This window comes from Symphalangus syndactylus, chromosome 14, assembly GCF_028878055.3.
Source record: "Symphalangus syndactylus isolate Jambi chromosome 14, NHGRI_mSymSyn1-v2.1_pri, whole genome shotgun sequence".
NCBI classification, from domain to species: Eukaryota; Metazoa; Chordata; class Mammalia; order Primates; family Hylobatidae; genus Symphalangus; species Symphalangus syndactylus.
In genome coordinates, this window is record NC_072436.2 from 42,167,125 (window position 1) to 42,194,069 (window position 26,945).

The 26,945-nt window shown below is 43.9% G+C and overlaps 2 protein-coding genes across 11 annotated transcripts in view; one reads left to right on the forward strand and one right to left on the reverse strand.

The window, feature by feature from the left end:
- Positions 1-504: 504 nt before the first annotated feature.
- SOWAHC (sosondowah ankyrin repeat domain family member C) lies at positions 505-5,154 on the reverse strand. Its single transcript, XM_055242593.2, has one exon. The coding sequence runs from the start codon at positions 4,998-5,000 to the stop codon at positions 3,417-3,419; it is 1,584 nt and encodes a 527-aa protein (XP_055098568.1). The 5' UTR covers positions 5,001-5,154; the 3' UTR covers positions 505-3,416.
- A 78-nt stretch (positions 5,155-5,232) lies between these two features.
- Positions 5,233-26,945, forward strand: part of SEPTIN10 (septin 10) — a 76,076-nt gene continuing 54,363 nt past the window's right edge. For 2 of the 10 annotated variants that reach the window (XM_055240630.2, XM_055240633.2), the window contains exon 1: positions 5,246-5,693. In XM_055240630.2, coding sequence (XP_055096605.1) covers positions 5,664-5,693 — 30 coding nt within the window. In that variant the 5' untranslated portion in view covers positions 5,246-5,663. Of the gene's footprint in view, positions 5,694-5,826; positions 5,937-26,945 lie in introns of those variants that run through there. The other 8 variants (XM_063616648.1, XM_055240631.2, XM_055240632.2 and 5 more) reach the window with 7 other exon arrangements.

The following is a 26,945-nucleotide window of genomic DNA, read 5'->3' on the forward strand; positions in this document are numbered from 1 at the left end:
AATTTTGCTAAAAATACAGATCATAGGCAGCCTTGATGAAGAAATTAACTCTCAATGCTTGACAGAGGTTGGAAAATGAAAAACGGTATTCCTACACCTGTCTTAAAGTCAGCCCTGCGTAGGGCGGGTTTATAGCAGATGGTGTGTGCAAAACCCATACAGCTTTTTTTTAGGTAGTGGTGAGGTATTACCTTCTCTCCAAGTTGATTCCTCCATCACTGGTGCCAAACTACAGCAGTTTTGCTAAAAATGTGGCAATTCAATGTGCAGAAAAGATAACGTTGTGGGAAAGCACTGACTCTTAAGATCTTACTAACAGCTTTTTACTGCGTGACCCTGAACAACCATTAACCTCTATTTTCTTATCTGTAAGTCAAGAATATATGGCCCATAATCTTAAGGGATAGGAAAAGGGTCAAATAAACTGAAACTTCAAAAAGCATTTTGTGAACTGTAAAACACAGTATATGTAAAGAGTCTAAAGGACGACAGAAACTTAGGCAATTCAGAGAAAAATTCTATTGTGAACATTTTATTTTGACAAAACAAACTTTACAGATTTTACAATCTCCCAAATTTCACCTATTTAAAAATAGGAGAGACAAGGCAACCTAGACTCCAAGATTTCAGGCGTGAAAAAACTAGTACCAGATATTCAAGTCATATACGCGAACTGCATTTTACATACCATGAAAGTGAAATGTGACCAACACTCACTAGTTTTAAGTGTACCTTATAAGAAACACATGGACATACCTGGGGTTTTAACCACATAGTCTCATATCAATAAACATCTAGGTATCTGACATATATTTTTCCATTAAAGGTAGGCACAACTCTATGAATATCAAATTATATCAATCATTTGCTTTTTACAATCTTGACTGGAAACTGAAAAATAAGAGGAATGTAGAGTTAAGTAGCCGAAAATGTTACTTACTGCACACAAGCACATCATGAAAAGGAATGCTAGTAGTTCTCCTCAGGAATGGGTTTTTTGAAAATTTAAAATATTATTTTATCAGAAAAGTTAAAGCCTTTAGTGGGAAAACCATGGTAAATGACATACTGACTCAATCTCTAAAGCCCTAGCAAATTATAGATTTTGTGCAATTAGTGAACAACATATACATTTAAGAGATAATACTGTTGACCAGAACCTTCTGATGGTTCTGAAGCATCTACTCTTTAGAGTTACTTCAGCTTTACATGTCTATGAAATTTAAGATTCCTCAGTGGTATGTTATACCTTATTCTGCACTAGATACAGGTAATATGTGTAGATTTAGAACAAATGACTACTTTTCACCTTCCAGGAGCCTGTTTTTATTTATACAAAATTAGATTGGTTTTTCACCCAAGTGTATGCATAAGTGCTTCTCAAATTTACACCGTTGGTATCTAAAATCCCACAACAAATACAAACAAATGGATAATAGTTTATATATTTCATATTTTCATTCATCTTTTTTTTTTGAGACAGAGTCTCCGTTGCCCAGGCTGGAGTGCATTGTCGTGATCTTGGCTCACTGCAACCTCCGCCTTTCAGGTTTAAGTGATTCTCATGCCTCAGCCTCCTAAGTAGCTGGGACTACAGGCATGCACCACCACGCCCGGCTAATTTTTGTATTTTTAGTAGAGACAGGTTTTCACCATGTTGGCCAGGCTGGTTTCAAACTCCTGGCCTCAAGTGATCCACCTGCCTCAGCCTCCCAAAGTGCTGGGATTACAGGCGTGAGCCACCATGCCTGGCCTTTCATCCATCTTTAAACAAATTCAATGACCATCTGGAGACAGACGTGACAAAAGTGTTACAAATTTCTCTGCATTTTCTATGAATTGCTCTGTGCAGTTCACACATGGGTTCATTCACCCTGCAGGCTGTGAAATTCCTTATCCTGTAGGCTGCAGGTACTTAGGTTTCAGCAACTACGCGACCCAAAAGACTAAAGGACTTGTTTAAATTAGTCCCTCTCAAAAATAGTTTCCAATCTTATAACAAACAGATTTAATATGCTTGTGGGTTAAATTTTAAAGTAATTATGAAGCCATTTACTCTAATATAAATGAATGAAATGTAATTAAGAGCCACACTTAAGTCCTTAATTTTAATGAATGGTATTTTTCATTTATATACAAAGGAATAGCCAGCAGCATTTAAATATAGAAATAGTCCCATCTCTTCTCTATTCCCTTTTATAAAGTGCCATTTTAACTGGGTAGATTTACTACCCAGATTTTCAGTAACTACAGGATAGGTATTTAAGTGTCAAGAAAGGGTTGGAAAATTAAGTTTAGCATTTTAAACATTTGTAAAACACTGCTACAAGTCATAGAGACTACCAATGTATTAAAATAAAAAGTGTACCTTACGTGAGAATCATTAAGTTGGTTTAATAATTACTTCACAGAAACATGGGCTCACGAATACTTAGGCCAATTTGTGCTAATTATTTAAACCAGAAACAGTTTCTGTTGGTAACTCAGCTCTAAGCACCACTAAATAGGGTTATGCCAAATAGAACAATGGTTAAATGATCCTCAGAATAAACACCCCAGCAAATTCAAACTTTTAGAATAGTAACAAAAGTTAGTGAGAATCCCAACGAGAGGCCACATTTTATTTAAAACTATCATAGGCTGCTAAGTGCTCTCTTTAAATAAAATTTTGTATAGTTATTAATGTACCTTAACACTGGTGTACCTTAAAAGCGGTGTTAGAGATAGGTGGAAAGCATACTACAGAAGTGAATGCTGTCTGTTTCTTTTCTTCAGTGATTAAAACTGAAATTGCTTTTAAAAAAATAATTTAACTGCTACTTATAATACACATAAAATACCAAGAGGATTTCCATTTTATTCACATTATTCTCTAATTAGTATTTTTGCATTTCAACTTTGATCTGACCTTCAGTAGTACCTTAAAATGCAAATGCAATTAGTAAAAACGGGGCAGCCTGTCGTTTTCACACTTAGAAATACAATGTAGTTTCATTACAATTTGCATTTTTTTGTTGCTCTTGAAAGAGTAACCCCTTATAAAATCAGATACATAAAAAGTGCACTATTCCTTACTTTGCAGGCATCCAGGAATGGTTAAAGCAAAGGAACTCTCATTCATTCATTCATTCATTCTGTTACCCCAATTTAGATACATTTCTGGTCTCCAGAAACGGACTCCAGGGCAGGGAAGTGGAGGGCAGAGAAGAGGCACAGGTCAAGGTATGATGAATCTCTTAAAAAGAAATCCACTTTCCCCACAAGGCTAGCCTGAAGAGAACTCCGCCCCATCCATTCCAATCCTTTAAGAAAGAATGCATAATTTAGCTTGTCTTTCTGGTCTCATTTCCTTACAACACCTAGTATTCAATTTATTAAGACAAATAAACCTTTGCATTTTCTAAAAGAAACAATTTTTACCCAAATACATTGGACTTTGGTCTCAATTTGAAGGATGAGTGGCCTTTAACAGGCCGTTCCTCCTCCACTTCCTCCTCCCCCCCATCCTCCAGTGGCTGTTCTGGGTCCCTGAAAGAGGGTGTAGTGTGGACAATCTGGGTTCTGAATCGGATTTTGTTGAGTCTGGGTTTTATACGTCCACTAGAGCTGCCCGAGGCTTTGCGCCCTGGATCCTTGGCTTTGCCTCCGACCCACCCCTCAGCCGAGTGGTGATGGTGGTGATGGTGATGGTCTCCTCCATCTTCTAGGGCGTGTGAGAGTTTGTGGGTGATGAGATGCGAGGCAAGCACCTTTGACAGCCTCCAGCGCCCACCGCCGCTACCCGCGGCGCTTTCCCCGTCACCCTCGTCCAGGGCTCCCACCAGGTTCTTGATCTCCTCGGCGATGCTCTGACTCAGGTACTGGGAGGCCTTTTTCCCACTGTAGTCCCTGATGTCCACATCGGCGTCGTAGGCCCCCACCAGCAGCTTCACCACCTCCACGTGCCCGTGCATGGCTGCCAAGTGCAGGGCGGTGTAACCCCCGCTCGTCCTGGCGTTGATGTTCACCGGCAGCTGGTGTTTGTTGGCGAAGTTGACTAGCATGGCCAGAAGCTCCTGCCTGCCGTGCTTGGCGGCCCAATGCAGGCAAGTGAAGCCGGTAATGAAGTCCCGCTTGACCAGCAGGCCGGGCTCGCAGGTGAGCAAACCCTCCAGGCTGTCCCACTTGCCATCGGAGGCAGAGAGCATCCACGCGTGCTCCAGGGGGTCCAGCGTCACGGAGCCTCCGCCGCTGCTCTCCTCCTCCGCGGACGACGAGGCCACCGATGCGCTGTCTGAGTCGCCCCCGCCTCTACCGCGTCCTCCCCCGGAGGAGCTGCCCGGGCTGCTGCCCCCGGGACACACGCTCCTCTTCAGCTGCGGGGAGCTGCCCATCACCAGGTCACGGAAGTTCTGGCGCGCCGGCCTCTGTGCGGTAGCCCCTACAAGGGAGCTGCCCCTGTCCGCCTCCTCGCAGCCATGTGGCGGGAGCTCCAGGTCCTCGCTGGGTCCCGGGGCTGGAGTCCGGGGTAGGGGCTGCACGTCGCGCCGCGAGTTTTTCCTGCGAGTCCCGGCGCTCAGGGGCGGCCCGTGCGCGGCGGCGGGGGGCTCTCCCTCGCCCAGCTCGCGGCTCTGTCCAGGGAGCGACTCCGGGGCCGCTGCGTCGGAGAGCCGATCGCGCGCCTCGGGCCCAACAGGGCCGTCGGGGGCCTCGGGCTCGGCGGTCACCTGGATTCGTGGCGGGTCCCTGGAGGGCTCGGACGGCCCTTCACAGAACCTCTTCTTGAGGTGCACGTACTTGCCGCCGTCGGCGGGATCGACGCGCACCGTGGCCACGGCGTTCACCAGCTCCTTGAAGTGCGCGCGGGCGCGGGCGCGCTGCTCGGGTTCGCCGCCCAGGGCGCCCCTGAAGTGCTGCACCAGCTCGGCGTGCAGGGCCCGGCCCCCGCGCTCCGCCAGAAAGCGCAGCACCGCCTCGGGGCCCAGCGCCGCCTCGGGGCCCCACTCTGCCGGCCCCTCCATCCTCCACCGCGCTGCTCCCCCGCCAGTGGGCGGCTCAGCGCGGTCCCATCGCGGCAGGCTCCCAGCGGCCGGCTCCAGACGGCGGCGGAATCTAGCGGCTCAGCGGGCTGCCAGCCTAGGAGACTGAGGCCGGACGACTCGGCCACCGCCTCACTGGGCCGCGCCCGGACGGACACGCCCCCCGCACCCCCGCCCCGCGCCCACAACACCAGGCCACGCCCACTTCCGCTCCCCGCTGTCTCGGCCACACCTACCTAGGGCGGCCTCGCCTCAGGGCCCGTCCACTTCCGGCCTCGCGTGGGCAGCAATCACTGCTCAGCAGTTCCCGCCTGCATTCCTCGCGCCCTCTTCCTGGAATTCCAGTTCTCCTTCAGCCAGCCCCAACGCTGACGCTCAGTCCTCAAGCGTCGAGGGCAGCTCCTGTGAGGGGCTCTCGGCGCACGCAAAACGCTCAGCTCGCACCACAAGGCGTCCGCCCCCCCGTCCCCCGCCCCCGGAGGCCTCTAGCTCGGCCCCGCCCCTGTCCCTTCCCCGTCGCGGAGGCAGCCTAGCCTTGCGCCCCGCCCGTTGCTGCAGCCCTCCCGCCTTCCTGCCGCCGTCGCCGGGACCAGCCGCTCGGGGCCGGGCTGATACAGCCGCTTCACCGTGCCCCCGCCCGCGACCATGGCCTCCTCTGAGGTAGCGCGGCACCTGGTGAGTCCCGCCGACGCCAGGGCCCCAGTCCCGCGCTCTCCGGCCCCCGCGGGACTTCCCCGCCCTGGACCCACCGGCCCCCTGGTCCGGCCCGGGATTGTGACCCGCGCCCCCTCGGGCCCCGCCCGGCCAGTCCTCCTCGGCTTCCGCGGCGGCCGGGCGCCTGGGGCGGGAGAGGAGCCTCTACAGAGCCTGGGCGCGGCCGGACCCCGGTTCGCGGGGCGCGGCGCCAGCGTCGGGACGGTAGGAGAGTTCGTGAGCGACTTCCCGGTCTTTACCAAAAGTTATATCCACAACGGTGATTGTGAGTCTCTCATGGCTATAACGGTGTTGAAGGCGCAGTGCGGGCTGATTGAATAGCGGTCGTCTTTTACAGCAGTGAGCACTTCCCAGCCTCCCTGCCCCCGGGAGAAAGCCCGGCTTCCCTGGCTTTCCAAAAGCTCTCCCGTTTTGTCCAATGGTGTGGTCGTCCAAGTTTTCCTCCATTGGGATTTCGAACCGTTTTTTTTCCCGCCTTGACTCTTTTGTATTCTAGAAGAACGCGTTTGTTCACTGTTTTGAACCTTTCCAGTTACTTTTGTATATTTGTCTCGCTTGCTAGTAAGCCAGCGGTTTTCAAAGCGTGGTTACAACTATTTTCGTTAATAGTACCAAGGTCGTGTAAATCGAGTTTTCCAAAGGCTACATGATATGGAATGATCTCACCGCCGTTTGGAGGGCCGATGTCTGTGTATTCTTAAATTCTCCCTTTTAATTTTTGATAGTAAACATCAGTGGTTTTAATCTACGTAAACAAAAGCCCTTTGGAGGCTGGAGACCAAAAAGTTTGAGAACTACTCTACTAAGCAACCTCCTACATGAGAAGTTTAAATTGTAGAAACAGTTCAGATTGTAGGCTGAGAGATTAGAGGATCCGTCCAAAGTGACACCGTTGGTTTGTTTTATAGAACCTGGACAAAGATTTTTCTCCCTAATTCAGCCCAGGTCTCTCTTCATTCTATCGCATATTTTAAAAAATCTCAAATTTTCTGTCTGGACCCCCTTGTCTTAGTTGCTGTGTTTGTGTGCGTGTGTGAGTGAGGGAAAATTGAGGTGTCCTGGTGAGGAAAATGTGTTTTATAAACTCTTTGATTCATAGAGTACGTATCCAAACAAGCTTGAGCAGAAGAGAACACTTAATTTAGCTGATGTTAGATTTCTTTTTAATTGTACTTAATTTGCTTTGAGGCTAACTTTACTTATTTTCGAATTAAACTGTATTTTGCGTTAATTGTAGATTAATATGCAGTTGGAAGAAATAATACAGTATAGTGAGAACCCTGTACCCTTTATCCAGCTTTCCACAATAATATCTGGCAAACCCATAGTACGATATCACAACCAGGATGTTGTCATTGATTGATACAGTGAAGATAAAGCATGTTTCCAGGACCAGGAGGATCCCTTAATGCCTTTTTATAACCACACACACTTCTTTCCTGCCCTGCCTCCTTCTTAACTCCAGACAATCAGTGATTCGTTTTTATTCCTATAATTTTGTCATTCCAAGACTTATATAATGGAATCACCCAGTTAGTAACCTTTTGAGATTGGATTTTTTTTTTTTTTTTTTTAACTCAGCAACGTTCTGGAGGTTCATCCAGGTTGTTGCATATATCTGCAGTTTGCTGAGATAGTATTCCATGGTATGATTGTGCCACAGTTTGAAGGACATCTAGGTTGTTTTCAGTTTTTGGCTATTGACAATAAAGCTGCTATAAACATTCATGTACAGTAACTCATAATGTAAGCATAAGTCTTCAGTTCTCTGGGATAGATGCCCAGGAATACAATTGTTGGGTCATATGGTAGTTGCATGCTTAGTTTTATAAGAAACTGCCAGACTTTCTCAGAATGTCTGTATTGTTTTCCATCCCTACCGGAAAAGTATGAGAGGTCCAGTTTCTGCACATCCTCACCAGCATTTGGTGTTGTCCCTATTTTTAATTTAGCCATTCTTATAGGTGTATAGTGACACCTCATGGTGATTTTAACTTGCATTTCTCATATTGTCACCCAGGCTAGAGTGCAGTGGTGCCAAGATGGCTCACTTCAACCTCAGCCTCAATCTCCCGTGCTCAAGCGATCCTCCTGCCTCAGCCACCCCAAGTGGCTAGGACTATAGGTGTGCACCACCACAGCCGGCTAATTTTTGTATTTTTTGTAGAGGCAGGGGTGTGACCATGTTGCCGAGGTTGGTCTCAAACTCCTGGGCTCAAGCGATCCTCCCGTCTCAGCCTCCCAACATGTTGCCTATTTTCTAGTTAGACATTTTTTTTTCTGTTGGGTTTAAAGTTTTTTAGGTATACTAGATTCCAGTCCTTTCTCAAATATGTGATTTGAAAATGTTTTCTTTCAGTCTGTAGTTTATCTTTTCATCTTCTAATAGGGTCTTTTGCAAAGCAAAAGTTTTAAATTTTGTTGAAATTTATTATTTTTTCCTTTTATGGATTGTGCTTTTGGTGTCAAGTTTAAGAACTCTTTGCCTAACCTTAGATCCCAAAGATTTTCTGTTATTTTTTTCCTAAAAGTTTTATAGTTTATGTTTTACATTTATGTTATGACCCATTTTGAGTTAATTTTTCTGTTAGGTGTCAGACTTAAGTTGAGGGCCGTTTTTTGACCTATGGATGTCCAGTTGCTCCAGCACCATTTGTTGAATAGGCTCCCTTTCCATTATTGAATTGTTGATGCACTTTTATCAAAAGTCAGTTGAGCATATTTGTGTGGGTCTGTTTCAGTCTATTTCTAGGTTCTCCATTAGCACACAGTCTTGATTCCTGTAGCTGTGTAAGTCTGAAATAAGGTAGACTGATTTCTCCCCCTTTATTCTCCTCTCCCCGAGATTTTTAGCTATTCTAGTTCTGTGCCTTTCTGTATAAATTTTAGAATCGTCTTATCTATATTTACAAATAATTTTGCTGGGATTTTGAGAGGAATTACATTAAATGTTTATATCTATTTAGGGAGAATTGATAGCTTTACTATGTTGAATCTTCTAACTCATGTACATAGTATTTCTCTTCATTTCTCTCTTTTTTTTTTTGGAGATGGAATGTCGCTCTGTCACCCAGGCTGGAGTTCAATAGCGTGATCTCAGCTCACCGCAACCTCCACCTCCCTGGTTCAAGCGATTCTCCTACCCCAGCCTCCCGAGTAGCTGGGATTACAGGCACGCGCCACCACACCCGGCTAATTTTTTGTGTTTTTAGTAGACACAGGGTTTCTCCATGTTGGTCAAGCCGGTCTTGAACTCCCAACCTCAGGTGATCCACCTGTCTCAGTCTCCTGAAGTGTTGGGATTACAGGTGCAAGCCACCATGCCCGGCCCAGACCTTTTTTTAATAGAAGAGGATATTAAAACTCAGGGAAGTGGCTGGGCGCAGTGTCTCACGCCTGTAATGCTAGCACTTTGGGAGGCCCAGACGGATGGATCACGAGGTCAAGAGATAGAGACCATCCTGGCCAACATGGTAAAACCCCATCTCTACTAAAAATACAAAAAATTAGCTGGGTGTGGTGGCGTGTGCCTGTAGTCCCAACTACTTGGGAGGCTGAGGCAGGAGGATCACTTGAACCTGGGAGGTGGAGGTTGCAATAAGCCAAGATCGCGCCACTGCACTCCAGCCTGGCGACAGAGCGAGACTCCGTCTAAAAAAATAAAAAACCTCGGGGAAGTTTGGTGTCTCGCTTAAGGAATCACAGCTAGTGATTGTGAGATCTGCTCTGTGTCATATTGTCCCTGCCATTATCTCCACCGTGCCCCTTATTAGGAATTGCATCATTTTATGATTCAGGAGATCCTGGCTGTATAATTAGTTATTGCTGACTGAGATAGTGGATCTTGAAATAGTGTTGAGTACAGTCCACTGACTGCCTTTTCATCTCCCGAGAAACACAGCCATAGTTTTCCACTTCTTCAGTTATCTTTACCTTTTAAGTGGTGTCTAAGTCTTTGCAATTCCTGTCCGCATTTGTCGTTTCCTGTTTTAGCTACAATGCTTCTGAACTTTTTTTCTCATACCTTCTCAGTTATTCTTCAGTGAGGATAATTTTTGTATCTAAGAGTCTTTTCATTTGTTTTACTTTCTGTCTTGAAGTTGTGATTCTTAATTCTTTCTTGATCTTTTTTTTTTTTTTTTTGAGGCGGAGTCTTCCTCTGTCACCCAGGCTAGAGTGCAGTGGCGCGATCTCGGCTCACTGCCAGCTCCGCCTCCCGGGTTCATGCCATTCTCTCCTGCCTTAGCCTCCCGAGTTGCTGGGACTACAGGCGCCGGCCACCACATCTGGCTAATTTTTTGTGTTTTTAGTAGAGACAGGGTTTCACCGTGTTAGCCAGGATAATCTCAATCTCCTGACCTCGTGATCTGCCCGCCTCGGCCTCCCAAAGTGCTGGGATTAGAGGCGTGAGCCACCGCGCCCGGCCTGTTCTTTTCTTTCACGTCCTGGTAATTACCACCTCCTCGCCTTCGGATATTCCCATCTCTTCATCTGGAGATCCTATAATCATTGTAGTATAATGAAAGACTCAGTTCCCATGCTACTTCCTCTGAAGCTTTCCCAGAGAACCCCAGCCCCCGGCAGCCAGGCTACTTCTCATTTGGCATTTGGTCATATGCTACCTTGCAGTACCTCCTAATTTATGTTTTTGTATTGTTAACCTTTTGCATCAAGTAAGCTCCGCATTTTTTTGTCCTTAATTAAATGATCTGTTTTTGGGAAGGGCAACCTGTGTTATTCTTTGTATCCTCCATAGCCATACTCATATATCTTTGAGGACAGGTGTTGATTATTTTTTTGTATGGAAAGTATGTTATCTTGGACAATTTTATTCTTGTTGAATGTTAAATGAATAAATTATAAATGCTTGCAGGCAGCCAGGAGCTGTTTGTTCATCTACATGTATGTTCTAACGAAGCCCCACTTTCCCTTGGCTGAAACACTGATAGTGGCATACTTTTCAGATATTCCCAGACCGATTTTCATTATAACATAGTCCAAGACTATGTTTGGATTAATTGATTGATTGATTGATATATTTTGGTGTGTGGGAAAGGAGAAGGATGCTCTTAAATTTTTATAATCTACTGCAGGATAGATTCCCTCTCTTCAAGAATACATAATAGGACCCTTGTTTTCAACCATATTAATGTAATTTATCTCTGCTTTAGATTTTGAGCATTCCTAGTATAAAAATGCCTGATGCGCAAAGCTTTTGTAATGAGAACTTTAATTCTTACACTTTCTTCTGATAATATCTGGAAGGTTGATTTAGATAATGCTTTATTTAGAAAATTTAATGTTTTTTAGGATTTGTATCTACTACTGATTTAAGGCTTTTAGAGGAGGAATCACGTATCTCATAGTCATAATGACGAAAGTAAAATATTTCAAATTCTAATGTTAAATACCTTAAATATGATTTAATAGCTTGGGATATAGCACTTATACTTTGTTGGTATTACTTTTAGTAAATAGGCCACCTGGTCTGTGCCAGGTAGGATGGGCTCCCCAGCCCCTCCACACTAGTTTCAGCCTAAGATCATATGACCAAGGAGCTTACCAAAGATAAGGTAGAAATGTGGCTATTCTCTGATTTTCTTTACCTTCCTCCCTTAAGAATCAGATCACGTTTATCCTGCCCTCTGTGTGGTCTGTACTTACGGGGATAGCAAGAAAGTCCTATTGTCTTAGAGTGCGTGTTACATAGAAAGAGTTCACAAATTGTGAAGTATTAGGTAGGGAGTATATTGATGGATACCTTGAATGTTTTGTGAGTGTCCATGAGAAAAACTGGAATACAGTTTTCTCATGGACAAATAGAAGCTGTGCATGGTGACATTTTTCCTTAGCTGCATATATACTATTTGGCAGGAACATTGCCTTGAGCTCTAAATTAGGCCAGAATTACTCAAATTATTTTTGAAAATTAAAATAAAAAGCTGCTTTTGTTATAAAAGACCTTTAAGAGGAATAGTTGACTAAGGTAATTCTATGTGTATAGATGAGAAATGTTCTCATTGACAAATTAGTAGCTAGTCTGCTCAATCTGAATGAGTCATGGCTTCAGAAACAGACATTAAACTTTTCCCCATCTCCAGCATAATCTTCAGCTTTTTTTCCCATTTGCACTGCATGAAATCTACTTTATAGAAAGTCCTTTTGTCGTCTTATAAAAATATAGATACCTCCAGGCAGGTTAGTCAGTGGGTGACTTTCCTAACGCCTAGGGAGATCCTGGGAATCAAGGAAGTCAGAGTTTCCCTAGGGGTGAACACAGGTAGGTAGTTTTGATTTAGGGCAGGTTGGGTGAGAAGTCAGGGGAGGGGAGGGCTGCAAAAAGGGAGGTGGGGAAAGACTAAACTTTGCCTTTTTCAAGGTTTATCTAGAACAGTGTTTCTCAACATTTTTTTCATTATTGCCCCTTCAGGAGAAAAGTTACATTTAAATAAGATGTAATTAATTAATAACATTTAATTTTTATTAAATTAGCCCAGGTAATTAAAGTTCTCCCTAATGGAAGGAATCCAGTACTAAAGAATATACATTTTTCAGATAAGGTTGAGCTTTGGTGAGGGCCACAGACCATTTATTTATTTATTTATTTTTGTCCTCCCAAGAACCGATTTCTGCTCTCTTTAGGGGGAGAGATAATACAGGTACTGTCCCCATTTAGAATGCATGATCTATAGTTAACCATCCTAGCAATAGGGCAACATATGTTTTTTCTTCTTAGTCTGCTACTAGATTTGAAAACAGTCTAAGACTAAATTCTCTGTACATTATAAGTTAAATGAGGCATTCAAGAACCTACTCAGGACCTTAGCTGTTTGTAATATTGTTTCTATGGAGACTGTATTCTTACTCCAAGCAGCTTACTAATATGAGTTTTTGGAAAATACAAATTATTTGTGTGATTATGATTTATACTACCTTTAAGTAGAATGAAAACTTTTTACAGAAAGCTCAATATTGAGCTAAATAGTAAAGGAAGAGATGGGTGCGGATCAGTGGAGAAGAACAGGCTAGACATTTTAGACAGGAAGAATATTCACTGTCTGACACTGTTTATATGCTCAAACTTAAAATAACATGAGAAGCCTTTCAATTCTTCACCATTCATGAAAGAAATAGCTTTGTTGGGCGTGGTGGCTCATGCCTGTAATCCCAGCACTTTGGGAGGCTGAGGGGGGTGGATCACCTTCGGTCAGGAGTTCAAGACCAGCCTGGTCAACATGGTGAAACCCTGTGCTTGGTGGTGTGTGCCTGTAGTCCCAGCTACTCAGGAGGCTAAGGCAGGAGAATTGCTTGAACCTACGAGATGGAGGTTGCAGTGAGCCGACATCGTGCCACTCCAGCCTGGGTGACAGAGTGAGACTCCATCTCAAAAAAAAAAAAAAAAAAAAAAGAGGCCGGGCGCGGTGGGTCACGCCTGTAATCCCAGCACTTTGGGAAGCCGAGGTGGGTGGATCACGAGGTCAGGAGATTGAGACCATCCTGGCTAACACGGTGGAAACCCCATCTCTACTAAAAAATACAAAAAAAAATTAGCCGGCCGCAGTGGCGTGCGCCTGTAGTCCCAGCTACTAGGGAGGCTGAGGCAGGAGAATGGTGTGAACTCGGGAGGCGGAGCTTGCAGTGAGCTGAGATCCCGCCACTGCACTCCAGCCTGGGCAAAAGAGCGAGACTCTGTCTCAAAAAAAAAAAAAAAAAAAAAAACAGCTTTAAAATTTTTAGTGCAATTTTTTTTTAATAAAAGGGAACTTTCTAGCTATTATTTTCAACTTTTAGTGACCTAGTAATCTCTGAAGATCTTTGCAGGTAATAAAGTAGTCAAGATATATTTTTCTGTGGACTTGTCCTTTGTGGCTATAACTGTGTCCACTATGGTAATTGAATGCTACCAGATGCTGAAGTGCATTTACCATGGCAAGTACTTCCCTTATATTATCACATTTTATTTTTTGTTTTTTGTTTTTTGAGATAGAGTCTTGCTTTGTCACCAGACTGGAATGCAGTGGTGCAATGTTGGCTCACTGCAACCTCTGCCTCCCAGGTTCAAACGATTCTCCTGCCTCAGCCTCCCGAGTAGCTGGGATTACAGGCATGTGCCGCCAAGCCCAGCTGATTTTTGTAGTTCTAGTAGAGACAGGGTTTCACCATGTTGGCCAGGATGGTCTCAATCTCTTGACTTCGTAATCCTCCCTCCCTGGTCTCCGCTGGGATTACAGGCGTGAGCCACTGCACCCGGCCTATGTTATCACATTTTATTCTCCCAGCCTGTGAGCTGAGTACTGTTATCTCCAGTTTTTTGGATGAGATGCAACTTTCACACATCCTTGCACAAAATGTTTCTTGTTTCCTCCATGTTGTCTTTGTACCTCCTTGCCCCAGACCTCATTCCAGGCTTTGGCAGTTCTTAATGATGCAGCATTTTGCATCTGTTGCTACTATAAACAGTTAATTCTAACAGCCTTCTTAACATACATTTATACTGATGTCATGTTAACTCTTCTTCTTTGTGACATGGATCATTGAGAGAATTTCTAGGGGCTCTCTGTTTAGGTAGAAGATAGGCTGCTTGTCACATAGTAACAGAAATTCTGTTGTATAGAAAAGAATTATAATTTACAGTTTCCATGTAACTCTGAGGACTAAAGAACCTAATACAGCATTATAATTTGAACAGTTAGAGAAAATATTTTAATTTTGTTTTGTATTTGCATATTTTGCTATATATTTTCTTTTGTTGATTGCAAAAATTATACAGATATTATTTAGTTTATCCTCAGATATTCTGATTAGCTTTTTTAGCTACACTTCCCATTTACCTACCTTTTAGTCAGAAAATTATGTTATACTTTTATGAATTAACTGTGTTATTCAAGTACAATTTATTATTTTTTGAGATGGAGTTTCACTCTTGTCACTCAGATTAGAGTGCAGTGGTGCGATCTCAGCTCACTGCAACCTCCGTTTCATGGGTTCAAGCGATTCTCTTGCCTCAGCCTCCTGAGTAGCTGGGATTACAGGCACCTGCCACCACGCCTGGCTAGTTTTTGTATTTTAGTAGAGACAGAGTTTCACCATGTTGGGCAGGCTGGTCTCAAACTCCTGACCTCAGGTGATCCGCCCGTCTTGGCCTCCCAGAGTACTGGGATTATAGGCATGAGCCACTGAGCCTGGCCTCAAGTACAATGTATATACAGTAAATTTACCCTTTTTAGTATAAGGTTCAATGAGTTTTGGTGAAGGCATACAGTTGTGAAACCACTAGCTATGTAGGCTAGTTCCATAACCCCCAAAAATGCCCTTGTGCTGTTTGTAGTCAACCTCTTATCCCACCCTCCTGACAACCACTGACCTGTTTTCTGCCCCTATTGTTTTGCCTTCCGCAGAGTGTCAGTTGTATGGAATTATCATAGCCTTTGCGCTGGCTTCTTTCACTCAATGCCGTGCCTTTGAGATTCATCCATGTTTTATCACTGAGTCATATTCCATTGTACTGATGTGCCACAATTTAGTTTATTCAACCTTTCTCCATTTAAAGAGCATATGGGCTGTTTCCAGTTTTTGGCAATTATGAATGAGGATACTGTATACCTTCACTTACAGGTTTTTGTGTGAATGTAAGTTTTTTGTTTTTTTGGGATGGAGTGTCACTCTGTCGCCCAGGCCGGAGTGCGGTGGCATGATTTCGGCTCACTGCAACCTCTACCTCCTGGGTTCAAGTGATTCTTCTGCCTCAGCTTCCCGAATAGCTGGGATTACAGGCGCAGGCCACCATGCCCGGCTAATTTCTGTGTTTTTAGTAGAGACGGGGTTTCACCATGTTGGCCAGGCTGGTCTCGAACTCCTGACCTCCAGTTGATGCACCTGCCTTGGCCTCCCAAAGTGCTGGGATTACAGTTGTGAGCCACCATGCCCAGCTCAGTCTCTTAACTACATCTTTTGAAGAGCAGAAGTTCTTAATTAAAGTCCAGTTCATCATTTTTTCTTTTATAGATTGTGCTTCTGGTGTTGTAGCTAAAAAGTATTTGCGTAACCCAAAGTCACAAAGATTTTATACCTTGTAGAAGTTTTTAGATCAGTGTTCCATTTTGTGTTAATGTTTATATATGGTACCAGGTATGAATTGAGGTTCTTTTTGCTCATTTTAGCATATGGGCATCCAATTGTTCCATCACTGTTTTTGTTGTTGTTGATGATGTTGTTGTTGTTGTTGTTGTTTTTAAACTCTACTTTCTGGCCGGGCGTGGTGGCTCACTCCTGTAATCCTAGCACTTTGGGAGGCCGAGGCAGGCGGATCATGAGGTCAGGAGATGGAGACCATCCTGGCTAACATGGTGAAACTCCGTCTCTGCTAAAAATACAAAAAATTAGCCGGGTGTGGTGGCGGGCGCCCGTAGTCTCAGCTACTCAGGAGGCTGAGGCAGGAGAATGGTGTGAACCCAGGAGGTGGAGCTTGCAGTGAGCCGAGATCGCGCCACTGCACTCCAGCCTGTGGGACAGAGCAAGACTCCGTCTCAAAAAAAAAAAAAAAAAAACTCTCCTTTCTCCATTGAGTTGCATTTGGGCCTTTGTGAATATCTCCTCCCTACTACCACCTCAGTTACACTCTATCACTTTACTTCTTTCCTTCACAGCACTTACACGGTTTGTTTTCTTGTTTAACTCTCTCTCCTCACTATAATGTAAGCCCCTTGAGGGGAGGAACCTTTGTACGGGACAAAGGATGGGAAGGGCATCCAGGCAGAGGGAACGGCATTGCAAAGGGTCAGTGGTGAGTGGAGCTTTGGTATGTCTGAAACATGCCAGAGGAGGACATCAGGAGCAAGATGAAGCTGGAGACTAGGTGGGGCCAGATCCTGCAGGGCCTGGGTGCAGCCGCAGTAACCAGAGGCTATGACTGGGGACAAAAGAATTGCCTCGGAGCGGGAACAGGAATCATCAAAGCATGTCTTAGTATGGCTGAAAGAGAGATAATCAGTGACAATTTTCATTTAGTTATTACCTGTGTCTTGTTCCACAGCTTCCTAGAAAGCTTTGTCCACTGCTATTCTTGGTTAAGGTGGGTCATGCCTTCCTTTATGTATTTGTGATTTTAGGCAGAATACAGAAATATTTGACTAATTTTATGTTGACTGAACTTTTTCCCAGAGGGAATGTCTAGGAACTTTCTGTCATTAATGGATTCACCTTGTACCCTAGAATCTGTAGATGGAGTAGTTGATTACCACATTCCTCATGTCACTTTCCAGATCCTCCTCTTCTCCCCGCTAACAGCTCTGACTTTCACTCAGCTGTCATACTGTCTGCTAACCGTGTGCCTTTGTTGCAGTCATATCTGAAACCCCACCTCCCCTGGTGCCTGATGGTTTAGCTACTGGCTGCCCGTAATTCTCTAACATTAGAACTGTCAGAATTCTGGATGATTTCAGCATCTGCGTAGATTATCCTTTCAGTCCCCACCTTTTCAGTTTTCTGCCCCTCTCCTTGTGCCCCCCTAAGCGGGTAAACACACAGGGTAGAGGTGCCTATCCCTTGCTCATGCCACCTCCACATTTCCTATATGCTTTCCCTGCCTTATTTTTCTTTATTTCATTTATCATCCTCTAGCAAAGTGTATGCTTTACTTAGATTTTTGTCTGTCCATAACTGGAATAGGAGCCGTGTAAGAGCAGAGATTTTTCTATTTTTTAACTTATGCATCCCCAGTACTTAAGACAGTTTCTGCAATATAGTAGGCACTCAATACATAGTTGCTGATTAAATGCATTTTTATAGGTATTTGAGGAAGACCTGTAGTCTTTTTTCTGCATTAGTCTTTGTTAAATTCACATGAGTAATAATAGATATCAAAAAGAAGGGGAAATATTTATTCCCCCTCCAAGAATCAGACTTCATAATACTTGTTCATATGCAGAAATCATTTTTACTTTTAACCATGGTATTAATACAACACAATTCTGTATTCTTCTACTGCTTAATATCACATATCCATTTCTCTCAATTTTATTAATTATTACTTCTAATCTTTGTAGTAGTAATTGCCCATTGTAGTAATAATTCCCCCATTTCAATATATGCAACTTTTTTCTTCCTTTTGACCATTTATTTTTTCTGACTATAAAAATGAGATAATATGGCTGGGCGTGGTGGCTCACACCTGTAATCCCAGCACTTTGGGAGCCGAGGTGGGTGGATCATGAGGTCAGGAGATAGAGACCATCCTGGCTAAAACAGTGAAACCCCGTCTCTACTAAAAAAAATACAAAAAATTAGCCGGGTGTGGTGGCAGGCGCCTGTAGTTCCAGCTACTCAGGAGGCCGAGGCAGGAGAATGGTGTGAACCCGGGAGGTGGAACTTGCAGTGAGCCAAGATTGAGCCACTGCGCTCCAGCCCGGGTGACAGAGTGAGACTCCACCTCAAAAAAAAAAAAAAAAAGATAATATTTTATAAACTGCAGCCTGATACTAGTAATATGGTATAATTATATTTAGCCTAAAAACTAAGCCTGACTGGCTTGATGAATTAAGCTGAATTTTTAGTGCTGTTATCAGTGTAGAACAATTCAAGTCTCAAGGAATCAATGGAAACTTCAAGAGAAATGAGAATTACCACTGGGCCACGTATATTTGTTTTTGTTTTTTTTTTTGTTTTTTTTTTTTTGAGACGGAGTCTCGCTCTGTCGCCCAGGCTGGAGTGCAGTAGCTGGGACTACAGGCGCCCGCCACCACGCCTGGCTAATTTTTTGTATTTTTAGTAGAGACGGTGTTTCACCGTGGTCTCGATCTCCTGACCTCGTGATCCGCCCGCCTCGGCCTCCCAAAGTGCTGGGATTACAAGCGTGAGCCACTGCGCCCGGCCTTATTTGTTTTTGATAATGTAAAATTTACCCTAATTATATGCTTGACTAAAGATTTGGGTGATTACATTAAAGTTCTTTGGGGGATCCAAGGTGCTCATAGGACCCTTAAACTCAGTAGTTCCAAAATTGCATCAAACCTCTGCTGATTCCTCTCCTATTCTCTTTCCTGCTTCACAGTGACGTCTTTCCAGTGACCTTGGTTTGAGTCACTTGGACTCAGAATCATGAAGTCAGCCTCTTGCAGCCTCACTTTTTCTGCTGTCCTTGCATTTACATGTAAGCCTCCTTGGGCTTCAGTGATAAGCTCACTGTGATTTTCCAACCATACCAGTTATATTTGTACCCTTGGCACACGCTGATTACTCTACTGTCCTGTCCCTCCCCTCCCCTCCCCAGAGTCTCGCTCTGTCACCCAGGCTGGAGTGGCGCAATCTTGGCTCACTGTAAGCTTCGCCTCCTGGGTTCATGCCATTCTCCTGCCTCAGCCTCTTGAGTACCTGGGACTACAGGCGCCCGCCACCATGCGTGGCTAATTTTTTGCCTTTTTACTGGAGACGGGGTTTCACCATGTTAGCCAGGATGGTCTTGATCTGACCTTGTTCCACCCGCCTCGGCCTCCCGAAGTGCTGGGATTACAGGCCTGAGCCACCACACCCGGCCTCTTCTCTTCTCTTTTCCTTTTCTTTTCTTTCTTTTCTTTTCTTTTCTTTTCTTTTCTTTTCTTTTCTTTTCTTTTCTTTCTTTCTTTTTTTCCTTCCCTTCCCTTCCCTTCCCTTCCCTTCCCTTCCTTCCTCTCCCCTCCCCTCCCCTCCCCTTTTCTCTTTTCTTTTTTCGTTTTTCTCTCTCTCTTTCTTTCTCTCTCTCTTTCTTTCTTTCTTTTTTTTCTTTCTTTTCTTTTCTTTCTTTCTTTCTATGGGGTCCTGCTCTGTCACCCAGGCTGAAGTGCAGTGGCGCAATCTCAACCACTGCAACCTCCGCCTCCTAGGTTCAAGCAATTCTCCTGTCTCAGCCTCCCAAGTTGCTGGGATTACAGACACACACCCCCACACCTGGCTAATTTTTTTTTAATTTCTTTTCTTTTTTTTTTTTGAGGCGGAGTCTCACTTTGTCGCCCAGGCTGGAGTGCAGTGGCATGATCTCGGCTCGCTGCAAGCTCCACCTCCCAGGTTCACATCATTCTCCTGCCTCAGCCTCCGGAGTAGCTGAGACTACAGGCATCTGCCACTACGCCCGGCTAATTTTTTTGTATTTTTAGTAGAGATGGGGTTTCACCGTGTTAGCCAGGATGGTCTCGATCTCCTGACCTCGTGATCCGCCCGCCTTGGCCTCCCAAAGTGCTGGGATTACAGGCGTGAGCCACCATGCCCAGCTTAAAATTTTTAGTAGAGACAGGGTTTCACCATACTGGCCAGGCTGGTATCGAACTGCTGACCTCAGGACCCATCGTGCCCAGGCTGTCTTGTCTTTATTTGCTAGGAAATTTCCTGTTTCTTCATCAAGTCTCTGCTCAAGCCTTTTCTTGCCAGTGCCTTCTCTGACTATGCAGATTTCATTATACCCTGAGTGTCTTTTCCAGATTTTTAGTTGTATGTATGTCTCCCAATTGTACCAAGATTTAAATTGCAAGGATATTGATTTATGCAGCTTTGATCCACAGTGCCTGGGGTCTCTTATTCTGTCCTTAAAATGTAAGGCTTTAAAATTAATATTGTGAGGCCGAGCGTGGTGGCGCACACCTTTAATCCCAGCACTTTGGGAGGCCAAGGCCGGCAGATCACGAGGTCAGGAGATTGAGACCATCCTGGCTAACACGGTGAAACCCCGTCTCTACTAAAAATACACACAAAAAATTAGTCAGGCGTGTTGGTGTGTGCCTGTAGTCCCAGCTGCTGGGGAGGCTGAGGCAGGAGAATGGCATGAACCTGGGAGGTGGGGCTTGCAGTGAGCCGAGATTGCGCCACTGCACTCCAGCCTGGGTGACAGAGTGAGACTCTGTCTCAAAAAAAAAAAAAAAAAATGATAATAACATTACGTACATTTGTGGAGTAAGTGAAAAACAATAAGCATTGATAGACTTCACACTGATTCCTAAGTATTCTTTTTTTCCTCAGATGTTCCTGTCAACTTTAGGTCCTTTTAATGCTGTTTTGTTTTGTTTTGTTTTTGAGACAGGGCCTTGCTCTGTTGCCCAGGCTGGAGTACAATGGCGCAGTCACAGCTTACTGCAGCCTTGACCTCCCAGGCTCAGATGTTCCTCCTGCCTCAGCCTTCCAAGTATCTGTTTCCACAGGTACGCACCACTGTGCCTGGCTAATTTTTTTTTTTTTTTTGAGACAGGGTCTGCCTATGTTGTTCAGGCTTTAAGTCCTTTTAATGGATGTCTCTTTCTCTTCCTTCTCCTTTTCTTCAGCTCCTCTCTCATTTGCTTTTCCTGGGCTAAATAAATGACTTCTCAAATTTCATTGGCTTTTCTGTCACCTAGCCTGCATGGAACATGCTCTCTTTTGAAGGAATTCAAGCCATCTAGTAACCCCCCCTTTTTTTTTTTTTTTTTTTAATTTGAGACAGAGTTTTGCTTTTGTTGCCCAGGCTGGAGTGCAATGGTGCAATCTCGGCTCACTGCAACCTCTGCCTCCCAGGTTCAAGCGATTCTCCTGCCTCACCCTCCCGAGTAGCTGGGATTATAGGCATGCGCCACCACACTCAGCTAATTTTGTACTTTTAGTAGAGACGGGGTTTCACCATTTTGGTCAGGCTAGTGTCAAACTCCTGACCTCAGGTGATCCACTCGCCTTGGCCTCCCAAGGTGCTGGCATTACAGGCTTGAGCCACTGTGCCCGGCCTACTTTTTGTTTAAATAAGCCTTGAGATTTAGTTTCACAGGGTCTTTTCACATCAATAAGATGCAATTTTATTGTCTTAATTTTATTGTCCTTAATCTTCCTTTCTGTTCATGCAGTTTCTGTAAGTTGTTTTCATTCTTCACATCACATACTTTCTCTCATTGTTTGTTCCAAGTTATAGTCATAAAATCTGAGTTGAAAGGGATCTTAGAAAATTGTTACCTTTGTTACCCACTTAGTGCAGAAATCAGCTCTGTAGTATTGATAGGGGTTACTGTGCCACTGTTGGAACCCTTCCAGGGCCTGAGCGCAGTGCTTCCTAGGCAGCTCATTTCTCTGTTAGACAACTTGAGTCCTTCAGTCATTTCCCTTCCTTGTGTCAAAATCTGCCTCTCTAGTCTATTCAAGGGTCCTGGTTTTTCCCTCGGGAAGCTCATTTCCATATGACAGACTGAATATACTTTGCTGTCCCTTAATCCTCTTATGCTGCAATAGGCTAACAATATTGGGAAAAAGTCATATTTCCTTGACTCACACAGTACTAGAAAGTAACTTGTAGAGTATTAGAAAACTTAATCTGTAAGACATCATAAAAGAAGATTTAGTTACTTTTTTGTTTGTTTGTTTTTAACTTCAGGGCGTAGAAAGATATTTTGAGCTTTATATTTAAGGAAGAAGCCATAAAGGAAAAGATTTATAGTTTAGACTTTATGAAAACTGGAAAGATCAGTAATAAATCAGGAAAAGATATTTATGATACACATGACAAGCAAAGAGTTATACTCAGCAGCTCTTACTAATAAGAGAAACAAAGAAGGAGTACCCTGATAGGCAAGTGGGAAAACATGAATTGGTGATTTATGGAAATACAGGAGAAATGTCTGGTAAGCTGTAAAATTTTTAAAATACCAGAAGTCAAATTAAGATGGCAGTTTTGCCTGTCAAATTGACAGAAATTTAAAAATTGTTAATACCCTGTACTGATGAATATATAATGAAATGGACCCTTTTATACACTTGTGATTATTGTGAAATACGTATTTGGTCTTTGACCCCTGACATAAAACTCCTGAAATCCTTAAAACTTCCAAAGTGATGTCTTTTGTATTCTAATGAGGTGACTGGTGGCTGGCAGCCCCTAGGTAGCTTAAGGATGGGGCTGGTCACCAGAAAGAACAAGGCAAGATTAGAGGGTTGGGACTTTCAGTTTCATCCCCCAGTCTCTAGGAAAGGGAGAGGGGCTGAAAGTTAATTGATACCAGTGACCAGTGGTTAATCAACCATGCTTGTATAATGGAGGCTCCTTAAGAACAAAGAGGGACTGGGTTCAGAGAGCTTGCAGATAGCCAAACACGTGGAGGCTTACACACATCCATGTGTTGGGAGGGTGGCATATCCCCCTCCATGGGGACAGAAGTCCCTGGGCTTGGGACTCTTCCAGATCTTGAGCTTTGTATCTCTTTATCTGGCTGTTTATTTGTATCCTTTAAAATATTCTTTTTAATAAACTGGTAAATGGAGCAAATGAGCAAATTAATTGAACCCGAGATGGGGGTTGTGGGGACCCTGATTTCTGCCATTTGTTAGAAGCATTGGAAAATAACCTGGGGCTGGCGATGAGCAGAAGTGGAGTGGGAATGGGGCAGAGTCTTAGGGACTAGCCCTCAGTCTGTGGGATCTGACTCTGTTGCCAAGTAGATAGTGTCAGAATTAAATTAGAGGGCACCCAGCTGGTGTCTACTATAAAATTGATTGCTTGCTTGGTAGGTGGGAAAAAACTTCCCACATTTGGTCACAAAATTATCCTGTGTTGTATGAGAGCAGAGGAAAAACAGTTTGTGTGTGTTTTTTTTTTTTTCCAACTCATTGCTAATATTAGAAATATAAGCAGGTCCAGTCTTTTGAGGGGCAGTTTGGCAGTATGCTTCGAACAGGAATTATATTCTAGGAATTTATCACAAAGATATTGTCAGATGCACAGAATAATTGATGGTTATACAGGTGAGTTGGGTGGAATTCTGGAAGCAGACAGGTAGGAGGAGCTAGCGGTGTAGGAAATTTCTTGGAGATGAGTGGCAGGGGTAGTATTGCCTGTGAAAGTTGAAGAGGGAAGAAAGCAGGACATGTGGGTGTTGGGGAGAAAGCCTTCAGGCCCTGATCCAGATCTTAATAGCCATGCAAGGAAAGAAGGGAGGAAGCCCAATTGAGCAGTGAGAGCTGCAGAACAATGTGGATCTGACAAAGTCTGGGCCAGGCAGCCCTGACATCCCTACTGTGCCCAGTCTTCACCTACCAGCTGCCTAGGGAGAAAGTGGTCTTGGGTCTATACTGCAGCAGATTCCAAAGGCTCTACAGGTGGAGACGGTCAGCGAGCTGCAATCTTTGTAGGCACAGGACTAGGTATTGCTTGAAGGGAGAATCAGAATGGCGTACTTCTTTGGCTGCCATGCGAGGAAGTTCGTTGTAGTGTTAGTAAAATAGCACAAATTGGAACATTCATTGCAGTGTTACTAAAACAGCACAAATTAGAAATGATATTTTTTTCTATAATAAATAATTTTCTAATTAGGAGGAGTAATTTTAAAATAAGATTGCATTTGTATTTTAAACTGTCATTGTTACAGTGCAAGCTTTTGTTAAGCTTGAGACTCTTAACTCTTATATGAACTATCAAGAATTTCCCCATCTTGATGATCTTTTGAGACTAAAAAGTAGAATTTGCAGTTATCCTTTAACTTTTGATGTATTTGTTGGAGTTTGATGGTATAATGGAGGTGCTATTTTGCTGGGATTGGACAACCCTAAGCCTTACTGTACTGACACCCTCCCGAGGATATGCAAATAGGCCATGCACACTGGAGGCCAACTTGCCGCTGCCTTATCTTGCTCATTCTTGGTAATTTCACTTGAGTTCTTTTTTGTTTTTTTGGAGACTGAGTCTTGCTCTGTTGCCCAGGCTGGGGTGCAGTGGCGCTCTCTCGGCTCACTGCAACCTCTGCCTCCTGGGTTCAAGCAGTTCTCCTGCCTCAGCCTCCCAAGTAACTGGGATTACAGGCACACACCACCACGCCTGGCTACTTTTTGTATTTTTAGTAGAGAGAGGGTTTCACCATGTTGGCCAGGCTGGTCTCAAACTCCTGACCTCAAGTGATCCACCGGTCTTGGCCTCCCAGAGTGCTGGGATTAACAGGTGTGAGCCACCGTGCCTGGCCTCCACTTGAGTTCTTTTTTTTCTGGGTTGTAATTAGCATCCACTTCTAGCAGTATGGTCTGCATTAACTTGAAAAACTTAATGTTACTACTTGTTTTAGGAAAATTTTAGATCATTGTTAACCTGTAACTTTATTTTAACTTGAATTTTCCGTTAACCTGAAGATGTTATAAAATGATTTTAAATAATGAGTCTGTGGAATCCTTCAAAGTATTGTTTCAAGCCAAATACCCCACCCTCCTGAAACTCATGAAATAGGCCCAGATAATAATTATTTTTTTATTTTTATTTTTTTTGAGACCGAGTCTCACTCTGTCACCCAGCCTGGAGTGCAGTAGTATGATCTGGGCTCACTGCAACCTCCGCCTCCCAGGTTCAAGCAATTCTCCTGCCTCCTGGTGAATGGAGCAAGTGAGCAAATTAATTGAACCCAGCCTCCTGAGTAGTTGGGATTACAGGCATGCGCTGCCATGCCTGGCTAATTTTTGTATTTTTCGTAGAGATAGGGTTTCACCATGTTGGCCAGGCTGGTCTTGAACTCCTGACCTCAAGTGATCTACCTGCCTCAGCTTCCCAAAGTGCTGAGATTACAGGCGTGAGCCACCACGCCCGGCCTCCAGATGATAATTATTTAGGCCACTTTTTGCTTTTTGTTCTCTCTCTCGCTCTCGCTCATATTATCCTAAAGAATGCCAAGAAACACCTCATAGAATCCCAAGGGACAGTTTAAAAACTTTGGTTCTGTATTTTGGACTAACTTTATAATAATAAAAATTTTGGAAAAGTGAAATTAAAGTCAAGTGATTATAGGGCCGGGCGCGGTGGTTTATGCCTATAATCCCAGCACTTTGGGAGACTGAGGTGGGCGGACCTGAGGTTGGGAGTTCGAGACTAGCCTAACCAACGTGGAGAAACCCTGTCTCTAGTAAAAATACAAAAATTAGCCGGGTGTGCTGGTGCATGCCTGTAATCCCAGCTACTCTACTTGGGAGGCTGAGGCAGACAAATCGCTTGAACCCGGGAGGCAGAGGTTGCAGTGAGCTGAGATCACGCCATTGCACTCCAGCCTGGGCAACAAGAGCGAGACTCCATCTCAAGAAAACAAAACAAAACAAAACAAAAAAACATAAAGCTAAGTCAGGATTCTGTTGCCTGAGGCTCATTGTTCTGCTTAAAGGGTGGCTGTAAGGCATTTTCAGAAATATTTCCCAGCAGGGTAAGGAAAATTGTTATCTAGGGGCCTGTTGGGAAAGAACCATCAGAAGTTTATCTGTAATTGGCAGATAGGAAAAGGCCATGTTTCCCAAGGGCCCCAGGATGAACTTTGTGTCTGTCACATTGCCTGTATCCCACAAACTGAGATTTTAAAGAAGGTGCAGCACCTGACCTTCCTCCAGCTATCCCACGTCTGGCACTTCTTTCTAGGACTCATAGATAATACAACTTTTAAAAAAGTATATGGTAGCACTTGCTAGGAGTTAAGTTACTGTATGGGATTTTTCCTTTTGGAAAGTAGGTGTATAGATTTATATATGGTTTTGTGTGTGTATGTGATATATGTATCTTTAAAATAGAAGCTACAGGAAAAGCAAATTGACTATGTAGTCAAAGGTGGTTTGAGATGGTTAGTCTCCTTACCCCCTTGTGCGTTGAAACGAGATTGTGGTCACCTATTGTGCATTCATGTTTCTCTGAGACACAGTCACAAGGTCAAGGACCATATCTTAACTACTGTTGAGACTGCGGAGCCTAGCTGAGTGGTTTACACATACTACGTGGGTGGTCAACAATAGAGCAGGCCAGGATTTTTGCAGATTTTTATTTTTTTTCTAATTTAATGTTCCTTAGCCCTACACAGAGCTCTGTTTGTCATTAGAGGGATTCAGTCAACTCTTGTCCTATTGTTACTTTTCCTGCTAATTTATTAAAAACCTTTTCCAGCCAGGCATGGTGGCTCATGCCTATAATCCTAGCACTTTTTGGGAAGCTGAGGCAGACAAGTTGCTTCAGCTCAGGAGTTCAAGACCAGCCTGGGCAACAGAGTGACATGTCGTCTCTACAAAAAAATTAGCCAAGTGTGCTGGGATGTGCTGGTGGTCCTGTCTACTAGAAGGCTGAGGCAGGAGGATAGCTTGAGCCTGGGAGGTGGAGGATCTCGGCAGTGAGTCGAGATCATGCCACTGCACTCCAGCTTGGGTGACAGAGCCAGAACCTATTTTAAAAATAACTAAATTAATAAATTTTAAAAAAATTCAGAAAATCTTTTCCAGTGTTAAACTTGTTTTGGA

Bases quoted from the DNA above. Each gene is read 5' to 3' on its own strand.
- SOWAHC (XM_055242593.2), bottom strand. From the start codon at position 5,000: ATGGAGGGGCCGGCAGAGTGGGGCCCCGAGGCGGCGCTGGGCCCCGAG.